The sequence below is a fragment of the Podarcis cretensis genome (genome assembly GCF_951804945.1).
Source record: "Podarcis cretensis genome assembly, chromosome: 10".
NCBI lineage: Eukaryota > Metazoa > Chordata > Lepidosauria > Squamata > Lacertidae > Podarcis > Podarcis cretensis.
This window is the reverse complement of record NC_137179.1, coordinates 53,810,612-53,834,840: the sequence shown is the minus strand read 5'-3', so window position 1 is coordinate 53,834,840 and position 24,229 is coordinate 53,810,612. Positions and strand designations below refer to the sequence as shown.

At 44.1% G+C, this 24,229-nt stretch overlaps 1 protein-coding gene across 2 annotated transcripts in view; it reads right to left on the bottom strand.

The window, feature by feature from the left end:
• Positions 1 to 2,356: 2,356 nt before the first annotated feature.
• ZNF277 (zinc finger protein 277) overlaps positions 2,357 to 24,229 on the bottom strand; it is a 45,768-nt gene continuing 23,895 nt past the window's right edge. For both annotated transcript variants that reach the window (XM_079994312.1, XM_079994313.1), the window contains 8 exons: positions 18,732 to 18,823; positions 16,697 to 16,807; positions 14,199 to 14,331; positions 9,638 to 9,705; positions 6,521 to 6,617; positions 5,180 to 5,222; positions 4,369 to 4,543; positions 2,357 to 2,879 (listed from right to left, as the gene is read on the bottom strand). In XM_079994312.1, coding sequence (XP_079850438.1) covers positions 2,687 to 2,879; positions 4,369 to 4,543; positions 5,180 to 5,222; positions 6,521 to 6,617; positions 9,638 to 9,705; positions 14,199 to 14,331; positions 16,697 to 16,807; positions 18,732 to 18,823 — 912 coding nt within the window. In that variant the 3' untranslated portion in view covers positions 2,357 to 2,686. The remainder of the gene's footprint in view (positions 2,880 to 4,368; positions 4,544 to 5,179; positions 5,223 to 6,520; positions 6,618 to 9,637; positions 9,706 to 14,198; positions 14,332 to 16,696; positions 16,808 to 18,731; positions 18,824 to 24,229) is intronic.

The window sequence follows — 24,229 nt, the reverse complement described above, 5'->3', positions numbered from 1 at the left end:
CAGGAAACCAGAAGCATTCTATTTTTGCCCAGTTCAAAATCATATCAAAGCATCAATGTATAGAAAGGCTTCTCAAGAAGAGCAGAAAGGGAACTTTGCAGAGAAGTCTAAAGCCTGGAGCTACCACTGAAAAGGCCCTATTCTATGTCTCCGCCCATTGCACCTTAGGCAGAAGAGGAGCATCTCCCCTGCTGGAAACCTGAGTATTTGGGTATGTTGCTAGACTCATGGAAAAATTCTGATCCAATTTTTATTTTTACCATATTTTTTAATTAAATAAGAATTTTACAGCTCTAGAACACCCCATGAGCCTCTCACTAACACTACAAGAACATCCTCCAACCCGTCTTCTTAAAATTCATAATCTCTGGAGCACAAGATGTGAAAGGGAGAGGGGAGGGGCAACAGCACTGTATCCATAGGAAGCTTCTGGTACTGGCTAATTCCTCTGTACTGTCTGCTATGAACAGAAGTGGTGCTCTGTGTTTGAACTTACGTATCTTTCCTGTTACCTAATCCTTTTAACGAGATACCAAAGATTGAACTTTCTGCACACAAAGCATGTGGTCTAACCCTGAACTATTGAGCCAAGTGTTGGAGCCAAGAGGAATTGAGCAAGACTTAGCCGCTCCTCTGCACCAGGTGAAAGCGTGAATCATACACATGTCTAGTCCTAATCACACTCCAGTCATGAAATCACTGGCTGAATTTACACAAACCATTCTCTCTTTAGGGAAGTTTTTAATATTTAATGCTGTACTGTTTTTAACATTTGATTGGGAGCCACCCAGAGTGGCTGGGGAGACTCAGCCAGATGGGCGGGGTATAAATAATTTATTATTATTATTATTATTATTATTATTATTATTATTATTATTATTAATAATAATAATTTATTATTATTATTATTATTATTATTATTATTATTATTATTATTATTAGCCAAATCTGGCTAGGTGGCTATTGACCTTTCTAACAGGAATGGAAAAAAGGTATTTAAAAATAAACAAAGCAGGGAATTTGGAACCTTGCGGACTAAAGCTAGGTGGTGTATACATTTTACCCAAACATGGAAATCTTTGCCAATAAGACGAAGAAGCTGTGGTAAATCTAAGCCTTTAGGGAATTGGATGAGGTCCACTCGGCTGCTATCTAAAGTTGCAAGTCCACTTGGCTGGTGTCTAAAGCTGCTTGGTCAACAGTAAACTTGCAAACTGTGTTATTTACCCTAAGCAGAACTGTAACAATTCCGAAATGCCAAACTCACTCTGCAACAAATATTGTCTCCTTCTTCAGTTTGGTCCCCCTCAATGTAGTACTTAAGAACCTAAGAAAAATCTGCTGGATCAGGCCAATAGTCAGTATCCTGTTCTCATAACAGCCAACCATATACCTATGGAAGGCACGCAGGCGGCACTAGAGTGCAAGACCACTCTCCCCTCCTGCAAATTCCAGCAACTCGTATTCAGAAGCGCGCTGCCTCTGACAGTGGAGGCAGAACATAGTCATAGAATCATAGAATCATAGAATCATAGAGTTGGAAGAGACCACAAGGGCCAAAGAGGGTTAGTTCATGTTCTTAATGTTTCTTAAATTACTGTTGGTGAATTATTCTCTTTACATCTGGTCTCTGGCGACCTTTGCCTCCTTCCTTGATTACTTTCTCCAAATCTTTTCTTTTCAGTTCTAACCTCCACCCAGCCACCCTTTTCCACCTCCATCCCCCTTGACTTGGAACTCTCCCCAGGGATCTTTCAGCTTCCTTCCACTCCGGCCTCTCACTGGTCCAGATCAAGTTCTCCTCTCATTGTTACAACAAGCCTATGTATGTCCATGGCTAAGATCAGATTCGTGTTACCGCATTACTGGCCTTTCCTGAATGATGCTGCGTCCAAGTAAGCAGCAAGGGAAGAAGCGACAAGGAAGCAGTTCGCATACCACTGTGTAACATATGACCAGGCCCTAAGAGCACTCCAGAGTAGAAATTAGCCTCAACACGAATATTTCACTCTATTATCTCCTGTATTCGCTTTAAACAAGAAATCAGATCTGAATGGAGGAAGCTGAAATCCTGTCTGCTAATCAGACTCTAAACATCACAACGTAGTATACATAAGGGGCTAGGTTGTCTCCTGTTTACAGCTGTAAAACAGCAGGCATAAAAGTTGCTTGATTGGAGATGTTCCGCTGAAAAAGGATCTATACCAATGAACATGATAGTATGTTTCTAACAGCTAAACTAATTCTGTTTCTAGCGCTATAGCTGCAATCCTAAACGGTTTCTCAAAAGCAAGCCTAACTGAATGCAGATCGACTCAGTAAATGTGCACTGTCTTGTAGTTGTAGTAGTAGTAAGAATAATAATAATTTTTTTTTTTATTTATATCCTGTACTCCCCAGCCGAAGCCGGGCTCACAGCGGCTAACAACAGTAAAATAATACAGCATTCTAAAATCAATTCATTATAAAATCAGTTCAAATCAAGTTGATGGCAACCATTGGGCTAGAGTTCTGTGAAGAATTACCAAAGGAGGGGGTCAGGCTAAAACACAGCCTAAGGATTAGTTTCTAATTTATTTTTTTAGCTTCTCACTCAGGGTGGGTCTATTGCAGCCTGTCAAGGTTAGCAAATCACCTTTTGCTTTGCGAGGAAACTGTGTATTCAGAAAGATGCTTCACTTAATTATCAAGGTTCTCCATTATTTATCTCCTCACAAAGAAGTTGATTTAACACACTCGTCCGTTTCAGAGCCTCTATGTTAGAAATATCCTCGCTGATGACAGGCACATCCTCTTTCTGTTTCCCAGCTGTCAATTCATCCTCGCTGTCCGAGAGCGTACAGAGAAGGGTATCGTTTTCATAGGTAGGAAAATAATACCTGGAAAAAACAGTGAAGAACAACGTCATACCTTGTCAGTGAAAAGTCCCCTTTACAAACATGCTTTTAACTGGCAACATTGGTCCTGCTTCCACATGGCATTACCTTACTGTTTGCATATCCCGGCTGACAAAGCCTAGTGTGGGGTATGCATATGAATATTGTAACCATGTAGGCGGGTGCCAATCGCATGGGAAAGAGAGACAATTTGAGACCTCCCACATGAGTGCAATATTTAAACACGTTTCCTAATACTGCTCCCCACACTGCTGGGAAAGCAGCCCCAATATTTGGATGGGCAAGCATATATGCACAGTATGTTTTCTTCCACATAAATCAACACATTTAGTTATTAGAAATCTTAGCAGGAGTTTATAGTCTGTTTAAGGTAATAATACTGTAAATTATTTCTAAACATCCACCTTGTATTTGATTTATTCCGCTTGGAGTAATGACCTGGTTCCATCCAACTCACTGCACTGTGAGTTCTGGGTGCAGGGCAGGAGTTGGGTCCATTACTCACAGCCAAAGTGAAAATGAAAATTTGTGGTCGAGGACAGCTCACTTTCTAACTTTATCCATAACCTGGATCATGCACTCACCAAGGGGCATATTGCATTCCTTGTATTATATCACTTGGGTAATACCCATGTTTCAGCCAACTTTATCCATAACCTTCCCAGACCCGCTGAAAGAGGCGGTTATTAAACCGCTTCTTAAAAAACCATCTTTAGATGCGGCCACGATGGCCAACTATTGCCCAGTCTCAAATCTTTCTAACTTTATCCATAACCTGGATCATGCACTCACCAAGGGGCATATTGCATTCCTTGTATTATATCACTTGGGTAATACCCATGTTTCAGCCAAGCAAAGCGGACATTGCAGTCTGTTCTATTGCCCTTTTACTCTTAAGGTATGTATGTATGTGTATACTACACATAAAACTTATTAAGTCTTCGGAAAAGACCCATATGCTGTAGCAAGGGCAGAGAATGCGGAATCCATGTCTCATTTACAAGACACTAAGCTGGTTCTCATGAAACAGTATGTCAAACTATGATTTACTGAGACTTTGCAGGCTCCAGGAGAGGAGCTCCCAGATATTTTGCTCCTCTCCCCAGTACTTTTTACTGATAGGTTGAGCTTAGCCAAGGTTTGGCTTAATGTGTTTATGGTTAAGCTGTCTCTGCACTAATTATAACCTGTAACCAAGGTTTGCTCTTGGCTACAGATCATGGTTAGTGATGGTTAGTAACCACAAGTCTGGGTTCAAAGGACACACTACTAAGCCAAAACTTATTTTCCTCAGGGCAGTAAAAAAGATCCGGGGTGCAGCAAAGTGGCTGTAAGTTTCTTTCCGGGGGGTGGGGTGGGGCTGCACATTCACATGGATTCTGTAAGCTAAAGTTTGGCTTACTGCGCCATGCAAACCAGGACACTATCATACACTGAGCACAACGCTGGAGATAAACAGAAACACTCTTACTGTGGCTGATCCCACATGGATCTGGCTGGCAGAAGTGTTATATGTCTGGTCTCTTCCATATGATTTACCAACTCCCTTTTCAATTGGAATTTCTCCTGGCAACTGTAGCATCGACACTGATGGACCTCTCTTCTGATGAAGTTCAACAATTTCACTTGTTGATAGAAATTCAAACCTAGCAGAGAGAAAAGGTTTTTTTTTTTAAGGTGCAGGGGGAAAGGGGGACTGGAAGACACAAGCAGTGAAGGCAACCATTTTGATCCATTAAAAAAATAAAATAAATCCAAATTAGGATAATACTTTTATTAAGCCAACCAATATATCACAAAATAGCTAACAAGCTTTTGAATTCTTAAGAAGTCTTTATCGGGCTAGGTGGTGAACAGAATATTGAGGGAGTTAGTGGGAGCAAGGAGAAAGCATTTTTTTTTGGCTTATGTTCGACCCATGGAGAATGTGTCTAGTTGCAGTCTTAAGATGGAACAGGGAAGGAGGTATCTAAATCTTTTCTGCCGTTTCCCCCAATTCTCCAGAGCTGATTTGGGGAGGAAGCATATGTGAGAGGAAGCATAGGCTGCTTTGTTGCACAAGAGTAAATCCTTGCACTAAAAGAACAAGAACAATACATACTGTCCTCAATCTGCTTACTACAGTGTATCTCATGCTACCCTTTTACATTCAGGAAAGGTCAGAACTGCCAAAACTGAAACATTTGGGAGTGACATAGGTTGACTTCTGGTCTTGCACTTTTAAGAAGACACATTTCTAGCAGCGGTAGAGGTCCCCGATACAGTATATACCTTTTACTCACCATGCTCAGCCTTAATGTTTAGCAAGTCGAATCCATGAGCCTCCTGGAATTTGGGAAGAGCAAAAAGGGCTTCTAATTGTGAATAATTAAGAATTTTTCAAATTGAAAACACCTGAAGTTTATAAAGAACAGGCGCACCTTAGCAAGTATGCTGTGATTACAGGCTACGGATTACTGCTGTATGATTGCTGAAAATTCTTCACGCTACTACTGTTAGGACGTTACAAGCAGCACCACAGGAAATCAAACTACCGTTCCAACTAGCAGAGGGCTATTTTACTCTGCATGGTATTTGCCAAGCTTGCTCCTTGGAATTTGTTAACTGTGAACACCAGGGATTGAAACTCAGGCTTTCAGTACTCAGCGTGCATATTCTTTTAAGATAGACCTATTAAGAGAGACCTACCGTATTTTTTGCTCTATAAGACTCACTTTTTCCTTCCTAAAAAGTAAGGGGAAATGTGAGTGCGTCTTATGGAGTGAATGCAGGCTGCGCAGCTATCCCAGAAGCCAGAACAGCAAGAGGGATTGCTGCTTTCACTGCGCAGCGATCCCTCTTGCTGTTCTGGCTTCTGAGATTCAGAATATATTTTTTCTTGTTTTCCTCCTCCAAAAACTAGGTGCGTCTTGTGGTCTGGTGCGTCTTATAGAGCGAAAAATACGGTAAGTAGGATATAGGTCTCTCAAGTGGATTACTGAAATGCTAACCTTTACAAGTGGGGCCTTGCAACAAAATGCTGCAGTGTGCCATGCTTCTGTTCAGGGTACAAGTGACTCTAAGCCACTCCCACCCACCCCGCCAGCCAGCCAGTATTCTGTGCCCATTGAGCTTCTTCAGTCCCCGCTGGGTTGTTTCTCATTTTCTTCTCCATTTTGTGTTTTATCAGAGAAGCCTGGACAAATTGTACCCAGTCCCAGCTGCATTAAATCTTTTATTTATTTACTACACCTGCCAATAGTAACATAGCATGAGTACAAGAAGACTCGAATCAGTATGGTGATGATGGTGATTCTAATCTTTCCTTATTATAAATGCAAAGTTTTAAACTCTGCCAAAACATTCTGTCTGCTGAAACTAATAAAGTACAGAACTGCTTTCCCCAATATGGTGGTCTTCAGATATTTTGGTCTGCAACTCCCACCAGCCCTGGTGGGCATAGAGAATGTTAAGGAATCGTGGAAGTTGTAGTCCAAAGTATTTGGAAGGCACCATGTTGTGAAACAATGACATAAAACAGTGGGTTTTTTTGGACTAGAACAGGGCATCTGAACACTATCAAATTATATCCTCCCCCTTTTCCAAAGCAAGATCTAATACAGAAAGTGGAACAAGCCTCTTACCTCCATGTGAGCATAGAGCTTTTCTGTAGTGTCAGCTTGCTTTTCGCAGAAAAGGCACACTGCACAAACAGGATGTTCTTCCCAGCCGGACCAGTCTCTGCAAAAAAAGCAGTGCAAAAAGCCAGTTGAAGTTGGTGATTTGCAAAGGTTCCTGAAAGATATGGAGATGCTACAGACATGGGACCCCATTCTGTTTCCACTTATCCAACATGAAAGTAAACGGGAATCAACTTCACAGACTGTCAGGCAGTTATGTCAATGCAAAGTACAGTGGTACCTCAGGTTACATACGCGTCAGGTGACATACGCTTCAGGTTACAGACTTCGCTAACCCAGAAATAGTACCTCGGGTTAAGAAATTTGCTTCAGGATGAGAACAGAAATCGTGCTCCAGTGGCACGGCGGCAGTGGGAGGCCCCATTAGCTAAAGTGGTGCTTCAGGTTAAGAACAGTTTCAGGTTAAGAACGGACCTCCAGAACAAATTAAGTACTTAACCCAAGGTACCACTGTAATGCCTCTTTCTGTGGAAACCGGAACAGAGTTGAAACGGGACAGAAACCTATTTCACAAGAGTCTTCACCACCTGCAAGGCAGCCATGATATTCCCCCACCCCAGTTTTAACCCAGAAGTCTTGAGCATTCCATAGTCACTAAGCATACTCAGTCCTCACTGGATGAGTTTTGATGGTTCTTTTTAACTTTTCATGGTTTTTTCATGTAAACATTGTTTGAACTTGTACAAACCTTGGGGCTCTCTGTTTCTCACTGGCCCTTGGCTACATAGCTTTCGGCACTCAGCATCTGACTCTGCTCTAACGGGGAGTGATAGCATAGGCTGGCTATAAGAATGCATGCAATACTGGCAGAAATCAACCCTTTGAACTAAACGAAATGTCCTTTGGAGTAGGTCTTACCATCTGCAAGGTCATACCATTACCCAAGGTAACGGAATTCCACAGCCCTTTCACCTCAGGCTGCCATGCCCCCCCCCCCCCCGCTAATCTGTGGCCGGGCATCTCTTCTATAAATCCAACAAGAACAGGCAACATTCTTTCTCCTGGTTATGCAGACATGACTAACGCTTATTATTTGATAAGGCAAATCACTGTTTACAGTGGTACCTCGGGTTAAGTACTTAATTCGTTCCGGAGTTCCATTCTTAACCTGAAACTGTTCTTAACCTGAAGCAACACTTTAGCTAATGGGGCCTCCCACTGCTGTCGCGCCACCGGAGCACGATTTCTGTTCTCATCCTGAAGCAAAGTTCTTAACCTGAGGTAATAATTCTGGGTTAGCGGAGTCTGTAACCTGAAGCGTATGTAACCCGAGGTACCACTGTACTGCAGAAGGGTATGGGTGTGTTTACTTGTAAGGAACAAATGCAAGGTAAAGCAATACTTCATTTCCACAGAGGGTGGTTTGCTTCCAGTGTCCAGTTGGACAAAGCCACTTCCGAACTGGAGAGGAGGTGGGATTGCGGGCCCACGCCCTCCCCACGCACGCGGGGGCTGACTCACAGCCCCCGCGAGAGTGAGGGAATCCTCGGGCACGTCATCGTCCTGACCAGCCAATCGGCTGGCCGGGGAGGTGTGGCCTGGGCTACTTAGGGCTGACGTGCCCGAGGATTTTCCTCTTTCCCGTTCCAGCTGCTCTGGTTTCCCACCCCGCCCTCTCTTAGGTTTAGCTCTCTGACATTGCTATGGACTTTGGTTGGTCGCCGTCAAGGGGCCTGGTAGGAATTTTTTCCACTTGGCAAATTGGCACCAGCCATTTAGTTTTTTGCCTACCTCGTAGCAAATCATCACAACTTCCTCGGCATTGGTGGTTAGGCATTGGTAGGGGTATTGTTATGTAAATGGGGGGGGGGAGGAAGCACCATCACCTTCCCCCAAAGCAAAGGGTAGTCCGGTAAAAGGCGTTGCCCTGTCCGAAGCCTATGGAGGTGTGGGCCTAAGAGCGGTGACCCCGGCGGAGATCCTACTTGATGTACATCAGCAGGACTCCCCCCACTGGTGGTTAACCCTTACTGGCCTTCATGCAATTGGGCTGAAGCCGGTTAGTCGATAGGACCAATGCCTAAGCCAATACTGCTCAATTCCTGCAATCAATAAAGTTGTGGCCTTTTACGCATATTAACCTTAAAATACTGTGTCCTGTGTCTTTATTTCCCAAGTGGGGAGGGGGACTTGCCATGCAATGCCATCTCTATAGTAATCAAAACCATTAGCTAGTGGCCATGCTCTGAAATAACAGCTAGAAAAGGAGTTGTATTTTATTCCCACTGGCTCAGTTTCGCCTCCTCTTAACCCCCATTTCCTCTCCAACCCCTAACCCTAAATTTCTGAGAACTTTAAATGAAGGAATAAAAAACGGCTGTAAAATTTTATAGTGCACTGGGGCCTAGCTTTTCTGTGCTATCTCCCCGAGGGCACTTGCCCCTTTGCTTTGTTTTCTGACTCTCATGGGGGTTATGAGAGAATTGGGGAAATATGGTGGGCTCTGCTTCTTTAGAAGGGTAGTCCATACAGTTTATTGCTATGCCCTAACTGGAAAGGACATACATTAAAATGCAAAATTATTATAAGTGGGGTGGGAATACATAGCATGTTGAACTGTATAGTGGTGCCTCGCAAGACGAAAAGAATCCGTTCCGCGAGTCTCTTCGTCTAGCGGTTTTTCGGCTTGCAAAGCAAGCCCATTGACGGCTTAGCGGCTTAGCGCTATTAGTGGCTTAGCGGCTTTTAGCGGCTTATCAGGTTAGCGGATAAGCGGCTTAGAAAAAGGGGGGAGGAAAGGGGGGAAAAGTCGGAAAAACTCGCAAGACATTTCGTCTTGCGAAGCAAGCCCATAGGGAAATTTGTTTTGCGAAGTGCCTCCAAAACGGAAAACCCTTTCGTCTAGCGGTTTTTCGTCTTGCAGGGCACCACTGTATCTTCTATGGCTCTGCAGCTCCTCGTGGTTGCTATAAAACACTAAAAAAAACGCTGAAAATCCTATTCATCAACATTCTCGGCCATACCAACATTGTCCCTGAATGCCCCTTTTTTTACAACATAATGTTGCCAAGCCCGCAGAACAGATTTCCCACCACTCTAAACTTTAAATACAACTCTTACTCTTCCTGGTTGTCCAACAATTCTCTGTCATCTTCAGACTGAACCTCTTCCCAGGTCTTGCCAAATTCCTGGAGGCGCAAGAAAAACGCACAGAGCAAACATGAATCCATAATACTTCAGCAACAGTCAATGCTCCAAGTCTTAGTCAGTGGATGTAAATAATTCAAAATGAGGCCACTCAAGGTCATTTACAGCTAAAATAAAAACAGCTTAAAACACAGAAAAGAAAGCAATAATTAAAAAACAAACATTAATAGAACTAATATGTATATATGTATATATGTATGTATCTATATATATACGAGACCTGTTAAGATATACAGATCATCACACCACTCCTCTCCTTAAAAATAGTCAGTTCCCAAAACCAGTCGGAGTAAGTTTTCACCTACATGTCTTACATTTTTACATTTCCAGTAAAGCATTTGCCTCCTTGTAATAGCTTGTTAGAGTTAAGATGTTGTTTTACTGTGGGAAAATGTACTGTATGTATGTATTTATTTTTATTGTTAGCCTGCCACAAAAGCCTAAACTGGCTGGTTTGGAGTATAAATTATGTTTATTTTGTTTTTAAAATTGTTATATTTTGTGTAATTTCGTACACCACCTTGAAGGGTCAACTGTCCCTCAAGGGGTAGTCTATATATCAGGTAATAAATAAATACAATAAATATTTAACTCAAAAAATATATATCATGAAGATTTCTAGGACACGAAATCTAATATTGGGCTGGGTTATGTTAAAATTCTGACTCTTTGTCAAGATGTGATCCTGGGTAAGTTGGAGTGCCACAGATACAATCCACTTTTATTTTATATCCATTTCTGGCAATGCATGTTTTTTTCCTGGGGGTGGGGAAGACAGAAGGGCCATTATGTTTGAAGGAGCTACAACACGGAGGAGTAAGGGAAAATGTTTAAAATAATAGTAAAGCACCATCTAGCTACTCTAATGCTAAGTGTATTATTAGCTAGATGCTTAGATCAGGAGTAGCCAGGTGGCATTTTATTTTAAAGGGCTTTCGCCTTATTCACACAACATTGTAGGTCTTTCAGACACAGTGTTAGTTATTACCACTTCTACGTATGTTGGCATGTCCTACCCTTGTTCCTTATTAAATAATAACACAGAAAAGTCATGGAGACAAGAGATTAAAATGGAGTCTTACAAATCTACAACGACCCTATTGCAATATTTTATAGCAAATGAAAACACACACACAAACAAAAAAAAGACCAGTCCCATAGCTCCATCAAAGCTGCTACAGCGTGTCAGGTAAACGGCGCACAGACATACATTTGTTAGAACAGCCTGTAACAAGATGTCAGTACAGATTAGGGAATTTGGATCCTGTAATTAATTCAGAGATGCTACTCTCGAGGGTAAACTCTCCAAGTGTGGCTGCCAGATTCATTAACGTTACCAGGATAGTGAGATAACTACCGGTACCTCACATTAACACCCCTCTCACCACACACACCCTCCATAGTACCACGCGGCCTCCCATGTCGATTGGTCATGTCGAGCAACTAGCTTTTTAATGAAAAGCTAATAAACAGGGGTGGGAAGGGGGTGGTAGAGGAAGAGTTCCCTTCCCTAACCACTTACAGTATAATGGTATCAGGTGGGGATGCGGGTGGTGCTGTGGTCTAAACCACTAAGCTATTGGGCTTGCCAATCAGAAGGTCAGAGGTTCAAATCCCTGCAACGGGTTAACTTCTGTTGCTCTGTCCCAGCTCCTGCCAACCTAGCAGTTCGAAAGCACACCAGTGCAAGTAGATGAATAGGTACCGCTGCGGTAGGAAGGTAAACGGCGTTTCTGTGCACTTGGGCTTCAGTCACAGTGTTCCATTGTACCAGAAGCGGTTTAGTCATGCTGGCCACATGACCCGGAAAGCTGTCTGTGGACAAACGCCGGCCTGAAAGCAAGATGAACGCCGCAACCCCATAGTCGCCTTTGACTGGACTTAACCATCCAGGGGTCCTTTACCTTTTTTACCCTTTTACCTAATGGTATCAAGTGACCCCAAGTTTAGAATAGATTTTTTAGGCTACATCAGGTTTTAAGTAATTTCCAGCTATACTGGAAGCAATGGGGAATTTTACCTCACTGCAGGAGAATTACAGAAGCAAACTGCCCAATGGCTTGGGCTTGCTTTCCACTACTGGAATTAAAAGTCTTTACAGTGGTACCTCGGGTTACATATGCTTCCGGTTACATACGCTTCAGGATACAGACTCTGCTAACCCAGAAATAGTACCTCGGGTTAAGAACTTTGGTTCAGGATGAGGACAGAAATTGGGCTCTGGCGGTGCGGCGGCAGCGGGAGGCCCCATTAGCTAAAGTGGTGCTTCAGGTTAAGAACAGTTTCAGGTTAAGAACGGACCTAAGTTCTTAACCCGAGGTACCACTGTTTTAACAGGACCATTTCATTATCTGCATAGGTACACAGGCACTCATGTAGTATGGCAGAAGGGTGAGCCCAAGGGCCGGGCAATCCCCTCCTTCCCCCATGCTCATTTACCTCTTCTTATTCCATGTGGTGGGACGCAGGTGGCGCTGTGGGTTAAAGCCTCAGCGCCTAGGACTTGCCGATCGAAAGGTCGGCGGTTCGAATCCCTGCGGCGGGGTGCGCTCCCGCTGCTCGGTCCCAGCGCCTGCCAACCTAGCAGTTCGAAAGCACCTCCGGGTGCAAGTAGATAAATAGGGACCGCTTACCAGCGGGAAGGTAAACGGCGTTTCCGTGTGCGGCTCTGGCTCGCCAGAGCAGCGATGTCACGCTGGCCACGTGACCCGGAAGTGTCTCCGGACAGCGCTGGCCCCTGGCTTCTTAAGTGAGATGGGCGCACAACCCCAGAGTCTGTCAAGACTAGCCCATACGGGCAGGGGTACCTTTACCTTTACCTTTATTCCATGTGGTTGGTGGGGTTACACAAGCCTCAGACTTACTCCTGTGTCCTGGCATATTGCAAACACACCTAGACTTTGTGAATAGCCCCTCAGACAGGCTTAAAGCAAGCCAGGCCAGTTAAACTTGTAAATTTGTAAATTGCCCTGTGGTCTTCCAATGAATGGCAAAATATAAATTTAATGAACAACAACAACAATAAACTGTGACACAGAAAACTACTTTAGAGTAACTAGCACACAGGATCTCCTAGCCATAAGGCACAAATAATCCCATTAAGTGAAATTCTAGTACACAGGCAATACTAGAAAAATTATTACTGCTATTACAGTAACTCTTGAGTTTTATACAATATTTACTGCCCAATAAAAACACTCTTATAAGGCAATAGCATTACATTTCTGTCTTCTTAGAAAAATCAAACATGGTTTTGAAGAGCTGGTTCATGACCTCCAAATGCTTCAGGGTGTGCAATAATGAACGAGAGAGGCTACACATCTGTCATTTCAATTATGTCAGTCCACATTCAGTTAAAGAGAAAGGGAAAGCTTTAATAGTGGCTGGGAAACTAATTCAGCCTTAGTGAAATGCTAGTGAGATACCGGATATCAGAATGTTAGCACTGCAGTATAACACCTCTAATGCCTTGGGACCAAAAAACTTAAAAAGCATTCCTCAGTATCCACCATCCCGGGCCCTATGATCAGTAGGGGAGGCCTTGTTGGTGTTGACCTGTCTCCCCCGCATTATTAACATTTTTTGGGGGGGGGGGGTTGGTTAAAAACATGCCCATTCACTCTGGCTGAAAGAGGCATTTTCATTTCTTGACCACAATGAAATGCTAGTTTTGTCACTTAGTCATGCAGAACATGGCCAAAGAACAAGCAAGAGCAACAGTTACCTCATCCACTCTACATTTTACCAGATTCTCCGAAAGAATATCATGAAAGATTTGGTCAAAAACCTTACAGAAATAAAGATATACTATGTCTGCAGCATTTCCCTGATCCACCAAGCTTTTAACTCTATCAGAGAGAGAGAAAGAGAGAGAGAGAGAGAGAGAGATTTGTCTGGTATGACTTGTTTTTGAGAAACCCATGCTGTGTTTTAGTAATCATAGCACCCTTTTTCAAGTGCTCACAGGCTGACTGTTTAATTATCTGTTCTAGAACCTTTCCTGGTATCGTTGTCAAGCTCCCCAGCAGGCAAAGCGCTTGCATCCCATTGATTTAAAACTGGTGAGACTTAAACCTGATTCAGTTTGATGGCATCATGCATACAACTTGCAAATCAGGCTGCAATTTCAGACACTCTTACTAGTCAGGAAGTCCCAGTGAACTAAAAAAATGAGTTGACATACAGAGGATTGCACTGTCAGTCAGATAAGAGTTGCATATACAGTGGACGCTCAGGTTGCGAACGTGATCCGCGCGGGAGGCACGTTCGCAACCTGCAGCGCCGTGTCTGCACACACGCAGGTCGTGATTCGGTGCTTCTGCGCACGCGCGAAGCGCGATTTAGTGCTTCTGCGCATGCGCCAAAACCCAGAAGTAACCCATTCTGGTACTTCTGGGTTCGGTGTGGTGTGCAACCCAAAAACGTTCAACCTGAAGCGTCTTGTAACCCGAGGTATGACTGTACATCAACTTACCAGATAATTAATGATATAAAATCTGTCGTATTCTCTGTTTTTGGCATTGATTCTGCGATGCTGCTTCTTCCTCATGTGATCCTTGAGCGTGTTCTTATCTCGAAAGGTTTTTTCACAGTACAAACACTGCAGGCTAAGATTAAAAACAAATAAATAAAATTACAAACTGGTGCTAGGGACATTGCTGTAAGGAACCAGCCACTTACTTCAAGTAACTCAAAGCAGCTCACTTTGAGAAAGCACGGTTAGATAAATTTAAAGAGAGAAAGATCCCCCCCCCCCCCGATTCAGGCAGTTCGAGGTTTTCAGGAGCATATGCTGAATTAGAAGGCTTAAGGCATGCGTTAACGCTCTGTTTCAGCAGCTGTTTCGATGCAAACTGCTTCATAATCTTGGAGCACCCTGCAAGAGCTGACATAGCTCAGTTGGCAGAACATGAGACTCAATCTCAGAGTCGAGGGTTCGAGCCCCACCTCAGACAAAAAATAGCTGCCTTGCAGAGGGTTGGATTAGAAGACTCTTCTAACAACAATTCTGTGATTCTATGATTACTTGAAGGCACAATGGGAAGACAAACATCGCCCAATGTCAGTTGATTGACAGGTAGGTGACCCCACCCATTTTTAAAATTTGTCCCTGGAGGGGGAGAGCAAATAAAGAATTGGCTCACCAGAGAAAAAACATTAATCCCTTGTGTTAAAGGAACCACCACTGCCAACTGATGTAGTGTAAAAGGTAAAGGTAAAGGTACCCCTGCCTGTACGGGCCAGTCTTGACAGACTCTGGGGTTGTGCGCCCATGTCACTCAAGAGGCCAGGGGCCAGCGCTGTCCGGAGACACTTCCGGGTCACGTGGCCAGCGTGACATCGCTGCTCTGGCGAGCCAGAGCCGCACACGGAAACGCCGTTTACCTTCCCGCTGGTAAGCGGTCCCTATTTATCTACTTGCACCCGGAGGTGCTTTCGAACTGCTAGGTTGGCAGGCGCTGGGACCGAGCAGCGGGAGCGCACCCCGCCGCAGGGATTCGAACCGCCGACCTTTCGATCGGCAAGCCCTAGGCGCTGAGGCTTTAACCCACAGCGCCACCTGCGTCCCTGATGTAGTGTAAATATGTGAAATTAAATCATATTTTGAGAACTATTGGTGGTTTGGCCTTGTAGAATTTATATGACTGCTGATTTATTGGTACTACTGAGCTTTTTTTTTTTTACATGTTTACAATAACTTTTATAAATTTTCTGTATTGTATCCTTGTACAGTATTTGACACTGGAATAATCAAGTTATGCAGCCATGGAAGCAAAGAATATAAAAACACACATAACTAAATTTATGCAATAACAAAAAAATATATACCCCCCCCCCCCCAAAATCAAAGCATTAACCACTGCAAGCACAACAGACTGAGCTTTAGCTGTTGGCATCATTGGTACTGGATGAAAATGCCCTTCAACACAGAAAAAATGGATTGACTTAATACGGCAAGAATATTATTTTTAAAATTGCTTATTGCAAGAGTGTTACAGTGTGGAAGAACCTTAGTAAGTCATGCTTCAGATAGCTTTGGGCAGAGTGACTCTGCTTGGCATTAATATAATACTGATTGATCAGATTCCCATATATCTCATTCTGCTGCCTGAGCAAGAAGCACAAGGACCCTTTGCGCGGATGCATGATTCACAGATCAATGTAACTGAACTTATTTGAAGAACATTTTAACATGTTAGCATATTGCATTGGTAAGTAAAAATACTGCCCTCTCTCCAACCATCATACACACACACACAAACAAACACACATATTTCCTGCCTTCAGGTGCCCAGATTGGTCAGGGACTGCATTTAGAGACCATCTCCAACTTTTAATGTTACTTCATCCATAGAACTATGAAACAATATTACTTATTCAATTCCCAGGCTCCCTTTTATAAGCTCTTAAAAATCCATTTTCTACCAACTGAGTCAGTTGCTTCTGAATACTCAAGGACCTATACATCAATCTCTTTTTTTTCATAAACACAATTCGGAGATAATCGAGCTGCTCCTTACTATTGATTTAATTCCAAACTTTTAAAAAAAATAAATAAATGCAAGAAGCATCCTCCCCACCTCCTTTCCAGTAGTGACTGTGGATGTAAAATGGGTTGTTTTTATATAGTGGATTTTCTGTGGTAAGGGGAAATTCAGATTAATGTTAAGGAAAGTATGGTTTGGGATAAGCATTTTGATGAAGACAAAACCATGTTTGTAAAAAACTGCAGTGCTTCCACAATGAACGCACATCTGGAAGCATCCCGAATCTTCGTATAAATGACACTACTGTTCTTTCCAATCCTGATATACAAAAGCTATGGGACCTGGGCTCAAAGAGGAATGGTTTAGGTGAAGATAATGATGTGAAGAACCCCCAAAACAATATACAGAGTCTCTCATGTCCACTAACTTTATTTGTTACAATTATCATATCCAGTCTTTCCGTAAACTCAGCTACTTAGCGTACCTGTCTAGTTTCTTCTGTAAAAGTTCCAAAAACTCCTCACAGTGTACAATGTTATCTGGCAGCCCAACATTGAATGCATGATCGTTTGCCATGTGATTGAGAAGGTCTGATCTACAAAGGAAGAATTCAAGCAGAGCATTAGTTCCTTTAACATACTTTCACGGCAGCTTCAAAACATGGCTCTTTGGGTTGGTGGGTTGTGGGGGGGGGGGGGAGAAAGAGGCTGGTGCTATGGTTTAAGGAGCATCACTAAAAATAAATGTCCTTTCTCCCCTTTGTAAGTGTGCCTCTTTTCCCTGCAGAGGCCAACATGGAGAGAGGAAGAAAGCCCAAAGAGTCTTTCTGAAGCGGCTCTCTGTACTCGGAACACTTAAAATAGTATAAAACCGCAACTAAGTAACTGCACTGTTTCTTTTTTTGCGGCTAGACAAATTATTTCCACTTAACTGAAGAAAATGTGGATTTCACCCCTATAAAACCAACACTGAATAAGTTACAGCACTGTGTGTAGCTTTCCCAGCAGCGAAAGCAGTTGTGTGTAACTAAATGGGAAAATTTACATCTCAAGATTTATCGCCACCTCACTGCAGCATTTCACAACCTGACCTGCCAGCTTGAAACCAAAAAGAATTGCTAATTTTAACCAATACTCTAATTACTCACCGGGGGCACCATTTGAGTAGATTTCAGTAGAAATGGGAGAATATATTAATGCTTTGCAGAGGTCGGCAACCTTTTTGTGCCAGGGGCACCTATGCAAACTGGATAAACTGAACATGGCTCCCCTCCCAACCTATTCTATTGGCTACAACAAAACGATCCTTTCAGGCCTAATACCAGGGTTGGGGAAGGGATCCTGCAGACACCCAAGAAGGCTTCTATGGGCATGTGCCAGTCAGTCCATCTTGGTGCCTTTTGAGTGGTAGCAACACAAGACAAACCCACACACCTTTTTAAAAAAAGGAAAGGACCTTGGCATGCAAAACAAGTACATAAATCAAATTCATTGTTTAGAACCAGGTACGTGATGAGAAAGAGCCAATGCAAAGCTAGAAGAGGAGAATATTCCCACCACTAAAATGTGTGATGGGCTTGGTTTGCACACGGTTAACTATGTTTTAAAGATGAATGTGCAGCATGCTGGTGCCCAGGGTTAAAACCATGGGCAAAAACTCTTGGTTACGGATTGTGCTTTATTCTGAGAGACAAGCCACAAACCCAGGTTCAGACATAATACCAAGTCAAACCATGGCAATGTGTCCAAGATTTTAGCCCAGTATACTGCACAACACCTTGACAGTATAGTTAAGCCTAACTGTGGTTTAAAGTGATGTGCACAGCAGGCCACTGAGATTCATAGATCACTAATTCATAGATCTACTAATTCATAAATAACAATTCTGGTCCAACAACCATGGTATGTCAGACCAAAAGTGAGCCGTGTGCCCATGTCAACTAATGGCATAGTCAACTAGAATGCCAGTCAACTAATGATTCAGGACAGGCAAAACAAAAGAATTCTTTACGCTTCTTCTTTTATGAATTTCATTGCACATGATGTGATGATGGCCAATGGCTTACAAGACTTTGAAAGGGGATGAAGTCATGGACAATAGATCTATCAATAGCCATAAGTCATGATGGCTAAATCCTTGTTCCAAAGCATTGTGCGTTCCCCAAGTTGCTCATGGACTCCAAAACCCATCAGCCCCAGTCAGCATGGCCAATCATCAGGGATGAGAGAGGCTGTGGCCTTCCAGATGCGGCTGGACTACAAAATCTCCATCACTGCCTTAGCTAGTTGATGAGCATGTGTGAAATGGGATGTTGGACTGTATGGACCCTTTGGTCTTTCCACCAGCACTTTTCTTACACTGGGCTACCTGTAGGCAACTCTAACATTTTGCCAGCTATAAAATGCTGCTACAGCCACATCTGTACCAAAGCCTTATAGTGACATTTCCATTTCCCCCATTTGCATAGGCTTGGGATGTTCACGAGGATGAAAACGCGTAGTCAAACGTTCATCGCTAACCTGTTACCAGTAAACTCTTTATCACAGAACATGCATGCACCGTGAAAGTCAGTGTCATTTCTCTCTCGTTGCTGTTGCTCCAGATTCTCTCTCTGTTGAACAGGAAGAAAAACAACACATGCAATCACATTCATTTGTGAAAATAGCTTCATTGTAAATTATTCCTAGCAGTTTTCCATTGTCTCTCATTATCAGCTAATGAGCAACACAGGCACTTGATTCATTTGAAAACATGGTTTTCTCACCGACGATTAGGTTCAAATGTTCACACAGCATGAAGGAAGAGTAACAGGCAAAACAGGAAGACCTGAAGGCTGGTTTAATCCAGTGCAGTTCAAATGAAAACTGGAGAAAATGTATTTGCACCTCCCAAAATAAGAATTTGGATGACGCAAGGATTGATGGACTCAATCTGCGTAACGAAAAGATTTTAGCTTCGATAAATCAATATGATCATCAATGGCTCCTTGATGTATAGGTGCACCCATGTGAATAAAAGAAGCATTTAAAAAAAAATCTTAAATAATATAGGTTTAAGCCTTAAACCAAAGCAAAACATTTTATCATATATTCCTAACAGGTCTCCCAGAACACTTAAAAAAACCATTTTTGTATCTATTTCTAGGAATTTTCTCCTCCAATTTAAATAAAAGCTGCATTTTACTGCTGAGTGTTCATAGTATGAAGCTGCATATTGCTTCAGGCAAGAGAACTGAGTTAAGAGAGGCTAGGTGTATCTTTTCCACGAGAGAGATTGAAGCAAGAAATCATTTATATTTTACACAAGTAACAGAAGACCTAGAGTGAGGAAACTGGAACTTGAAGATACTTAGGTTTCTCCTCAACGCACAGGAGATATAAAGAGCTCGAGATTTAAAATGTTGTAGAACTAAAAACCCTCGACACATTCTATATCATCAGGAAAAAAACAGTTGTTTGGTGCCCCAGGGCTTTGAAACTAATCGTCATCACTTTTTTTTAAAAAAGATCCTTATTTCTTCACCCTCACACTCCATAAGCACCTCAGCAGAGGAACAGGCAGCTTAATAATAATAATAAGCCAATGACTAAAGAATTCATAAGCCGTAATCAGCAACACCTAAAGGGCACTGCATTGGCTACCCCTCTATGGTAAGCTTGAGTTGTTCTGGCAATTGGTTTATTTTTGAGGAAATTCGACAACCTGCTAGAACTACTTTGCAGGTTGAGCTCACCTATGCATGCCTGCTTCTCTGGCAGCTGCAAAAAGTGGTGGACTCGGTATGTTTGAAAGAACACACACACCTCCCATGGAGCTTTCACATCTCCAAAACAACTTATCGAGAAGAAAGTTTCACCTCGGAGGTGCCATTTTAGGGCTTGCTTTATGCAAGAGCCACAGCAAGGTTTGAAAGGCCCGCTTTTGAACTGTCACTGAACAGTGCCTCCCCTTCAGCTGTTGAGTCATTAAGCGATAAGATGGCAAGAGCCCTAGAAACTCAGAGATATATGCATGTGTGAATCAGTTCAAAGAGAGCAAAAAGAACAGAAGGGCCTTTATCTAGCTGCTGCCCCCCCCCCTTTCAAGAGGTTCCTATTTATTTTGCTTCTTCTGATGTTGGATAGCTCTGCAAATAAGAAGCCACGGCTGATAAACACATTCAGCTGCCTCTGGGAATGCTCAGCTGGTGGATTTCTGCAATTCCTTTGTTGAAGGAAGACCAGATATTTATTGATAACAGGGTCACTAAGTAGGATTGGGCAGTGCTGCGGAGAGATCAGAATCCCAGGTGAAGAATCTTTATTATTGTGGAAAAACACATGACATATACTTTGTATTCAAAACTGCATCCTTGGATTCTTCTAAGTCATTTTCAGCACACCTTTAAACATGCTGTGGTGGGATAATGAGCAGCTTGTGCGTTAAAGCTGGATCCCTCAGAGCTCACTCTGTGTAGTGAAACCCTGCCTTGAGAAGAGCCCTTGAGCATGGCTCCCTCAGTCGCTGGTAGAATCTGACAGTGGGCGTTTGCGGAAACGTTTCCAACATAAGAGCTGTTTCACAGACATGCGCCTCCTGGATTCCCTGCGTGACAGCTTCCGGCGGGGGGTGGGAGTCCTTATGGGCTGTTCTGATACCTCCTCGCTGTTCTCACTGGAAGTATCCCAGAGCCTCCCCTCCGACTCCTTTTCCTTTGGAGCTCCCGCACTCCCCCTACTGGTTCCCTCTTCTCCTGAAGAAGAGGCTCTCCTATTCTGCTGAAGCCTTCTCACCACCTGTCCTTCCGATGGCAGTTCCCTGACATCCACCTCCCCCCCAGGGCCCCCTTCACCCCCTCCCGCCTCTTCTCTTACTGGCGGCGAGGACGGAAATCCCTGGAAGGAACTCCCCTCATCCTCCGAGGATTCAAACACTTCTAACCACGGCCTACCGCCTCTTTCCCCCTCTTCCTCTCCTTCGTCGGAATCTGTTTCCACCTCCACTTCCGACTCTGGGAACCCTTCAAATTCCCCTTCCTCATCTGTAGTCCCGAAGTGCTCCCTCCTAAACCTTGCCACTGGTTGTGGTTTACTTGGGAAACGCCGATGAAACGTTTCTATTAAAATCTCGTCCTTGACTTCCTCTGCCGGTACCCATGCGTTTTCTGACTCTTCCTCCCCCTCCCATTCTACCAAGTATTCCACCTGATTCCCCTTCCACCTGGAATCAATGATCCCTGCCACATCCATGTTGCGCTCTCTCTCTTCTATGACGGGTGTCCGGGTGACCTCCCTCTCACGTTCCCCCCACTCGCACCCCTCTCTGTAGGGCGACAGTAATGACCTGTGAAATACTGGGTGCAATTTCATGTGACTGGGCAATCGGAGTTTGAATGCTACTGGGTTGACCTGCTGTATGACCTCAAAGGGTCCCAATCGTTTGGGTCTCAATTTCTTACACCCTCCCTTGAACGGCAGTCCTTGGGTGGATAGCCACACCCGGTTACCCACCCTTATGGTTTCGCCTTCCCTCCTATTTCTATCAGCTTGCTTCTTATATTCTTCTTTAGCTTTCTCTAAGTTGAGTTGGAGCTGACGGTGGATCGCTTCCATCTCTTCAACAAAATTTTCCGCTGCCGGTACACTCCACCTTCCCCCGCCCTCTCCTGGAAACGCCCGAGGATGACACCCATAATTGGCTAGAAAGGGACTCACCCCTGTGGACGCGTTCTCCGCGTTGTTGTAGGCAAATTCTGCCAGAGGTAACCAGTCCACCCAATCAGTTTCTCTGTCCTTTACATAACATCTCAGATATTGTTGCAAAACCCCGTTTGCCCTTTCTGCTTGCCCATTTGTTTCTGGGTGCCTGGCGGTGGAAAAACTTACCTCCACATGCAACATGCTCATTAGTTTCCTCCAGAACCTAGAAGTAAATTGTTTTCCTCTGTCGCTCAAAACCCTCAAAGGGGCGCCATGCAACCTAAAAATGTGCTCCACAAACAACCTTGCGGTTTCTTCCGCTGTCACTGCATGTGAACAAGCTATAAAGTGGCACATCTTAGTTAGTAGATCTACCACCACCATGACCGCGGTTTTCCCTTTGGATCTCGGTAGATCGGTCATGAAGTCTATGGATACCATCTCCCATGGCCTTTCTGGGGTGGGTAAGGGTTCCAATAACCCCGCTGGCGCCAACCTCTCTCCCTTTGCTCTTTGGCACCTGTCGCATCCCCTGACATACTCCCGCACGTCCTCCCGCACCTTGGGCCACCAAAACTCCCTGGTAACCAACCACATGGTTTTGTGCTGCCCGAAGTGCCCGGCCGTGGGGCTGTCATGCAACTGCTTAAGCACTCGCCCTCTTAGTTCCCCACCTGGTATGTAGAGCGCCCCTTTGTAATATAGTTTTCCGTTCTTTTCCTCAAACCCCCCTGCGTTTTCACCTGTCTCCCTGAGTTCCCTAAGTTTCTCTTGGGCATATTCATCGTTTTCAATACCCTCTACCAGTTCTCTTTGCCCCACCAATGCCGCCCCACAAACCCAGTGGTCCTCTGAGATGATATGTCTTTCTTCCGCCCCTCCTTCCCCCTCCAAGTACTCAGGTTTTCTGGAGAGAGCGTCCGCCCTGACATTCTCAGCCCCTGGCACGTAGCAAATCTCAAAATTGAACTTGGAGAACTCTTGCGCCCATCTTACTTGTCTCTGGTTCAACACTCGGGCTGTTCTCCAGTATTCTAGATTTTTGTGGTCTGTCCGTACTTGAACCTTGTGTTGCGCTCCAATCAACAGGTGTCTCCATCTCTTGAACGCTTCGTGGACAGCGAGTAGTTCTCTGTCGTACACTGTATAATTCCTCTCAGACTTGTTCAATTTCCTCGAGAAGAAGGCACACGGCTTCCATTCCGACGTATTCGCTCCTGGCTGCAGAAGCACGGCCCCCACCGCTCTGTCAGACGCGTCGGTTTCCACCCTCATCGGCTGCTGCAGATCCACGTGTAAAAGTTGTTCTTCCGAAGCAAACGCCCTCTTTAAACTTTCGAAAGCTCGCTGCGCTTCTTCCGTCCAGACAAATTTCTTCTTACTGCTGAGACAATCCGTGATGGGGGCTGTTAAATGGGCGAAGTTCTTGATGAACTTCCGATAGAAGTTTCCGAACCCCAAAAACCTCTGCACATCTTTCTTAGTTTTCGGTGACCTCCATTCCAGCACTGCTTGCACCTTGCTAGGATCCATGGCCAGCCCCTTGTCCGACAACCGGTACCCAAGGAATTCCACCTCCCTGGCGTGAAACTGACACTTCTCCAGTTTCACCCACAGCTGGTTTTCTTGCAGTTTGCTCAGTACTTCTCTTACATCTCGCACATGCTGCTCTTCATCCTCTGAGTACACCAGCACATCGTCCAAGAACGCAGCGCAGTTCTTGTACAGCAATGGTCCTAGTACGTGATTAATAAATGATTGAAATACTGCGGAACCCGCCTGGAGGCCGAAAGGCATAACGCAGTACTCAAATGCCCCCAAGGGGGTGAACATAGTGGTTTTCCACTCATCTCCCTTTCTCATACGTATCAGGTTATACGCCCCCCTCAGGTCCAGCTTGGTAAAAATCTTCCCTTTTCTCACCCGGGTCAGAATGTCATCGATTCTGGGCATAGGGAAGGTCACGGGTTCGGACACTGCGTTTAGGGCCCTGAAATCCACAATTAATCTCGGTTTGTCCGAGTTTTTTTTGTCTACAAAGAACACTGGGCTACCCCCCACCGCTCGTGACTCCCTGATGAACCCACGCTTGAGGTTTTTGTCAATAAACTCCCTTAGCTCCTGCATCTCTCTGTCAGACATTGCATACACCTTGCCCACTGGCAATTGCGCTCCTGGAAGTAAGTTGATTTGGCAGTCAAAGGCTCTGTGCGGGGGTAGTTTATCTGCTTCCCTTTCGCTGAAGACGTCGGCAAAATCTGCATATTGTCGTGGTACCCTACCTTGTTCCATTGCTTCTATCTTTGCTAACGTGGCCTGAGTGCCTGCTTGGCCCCCTT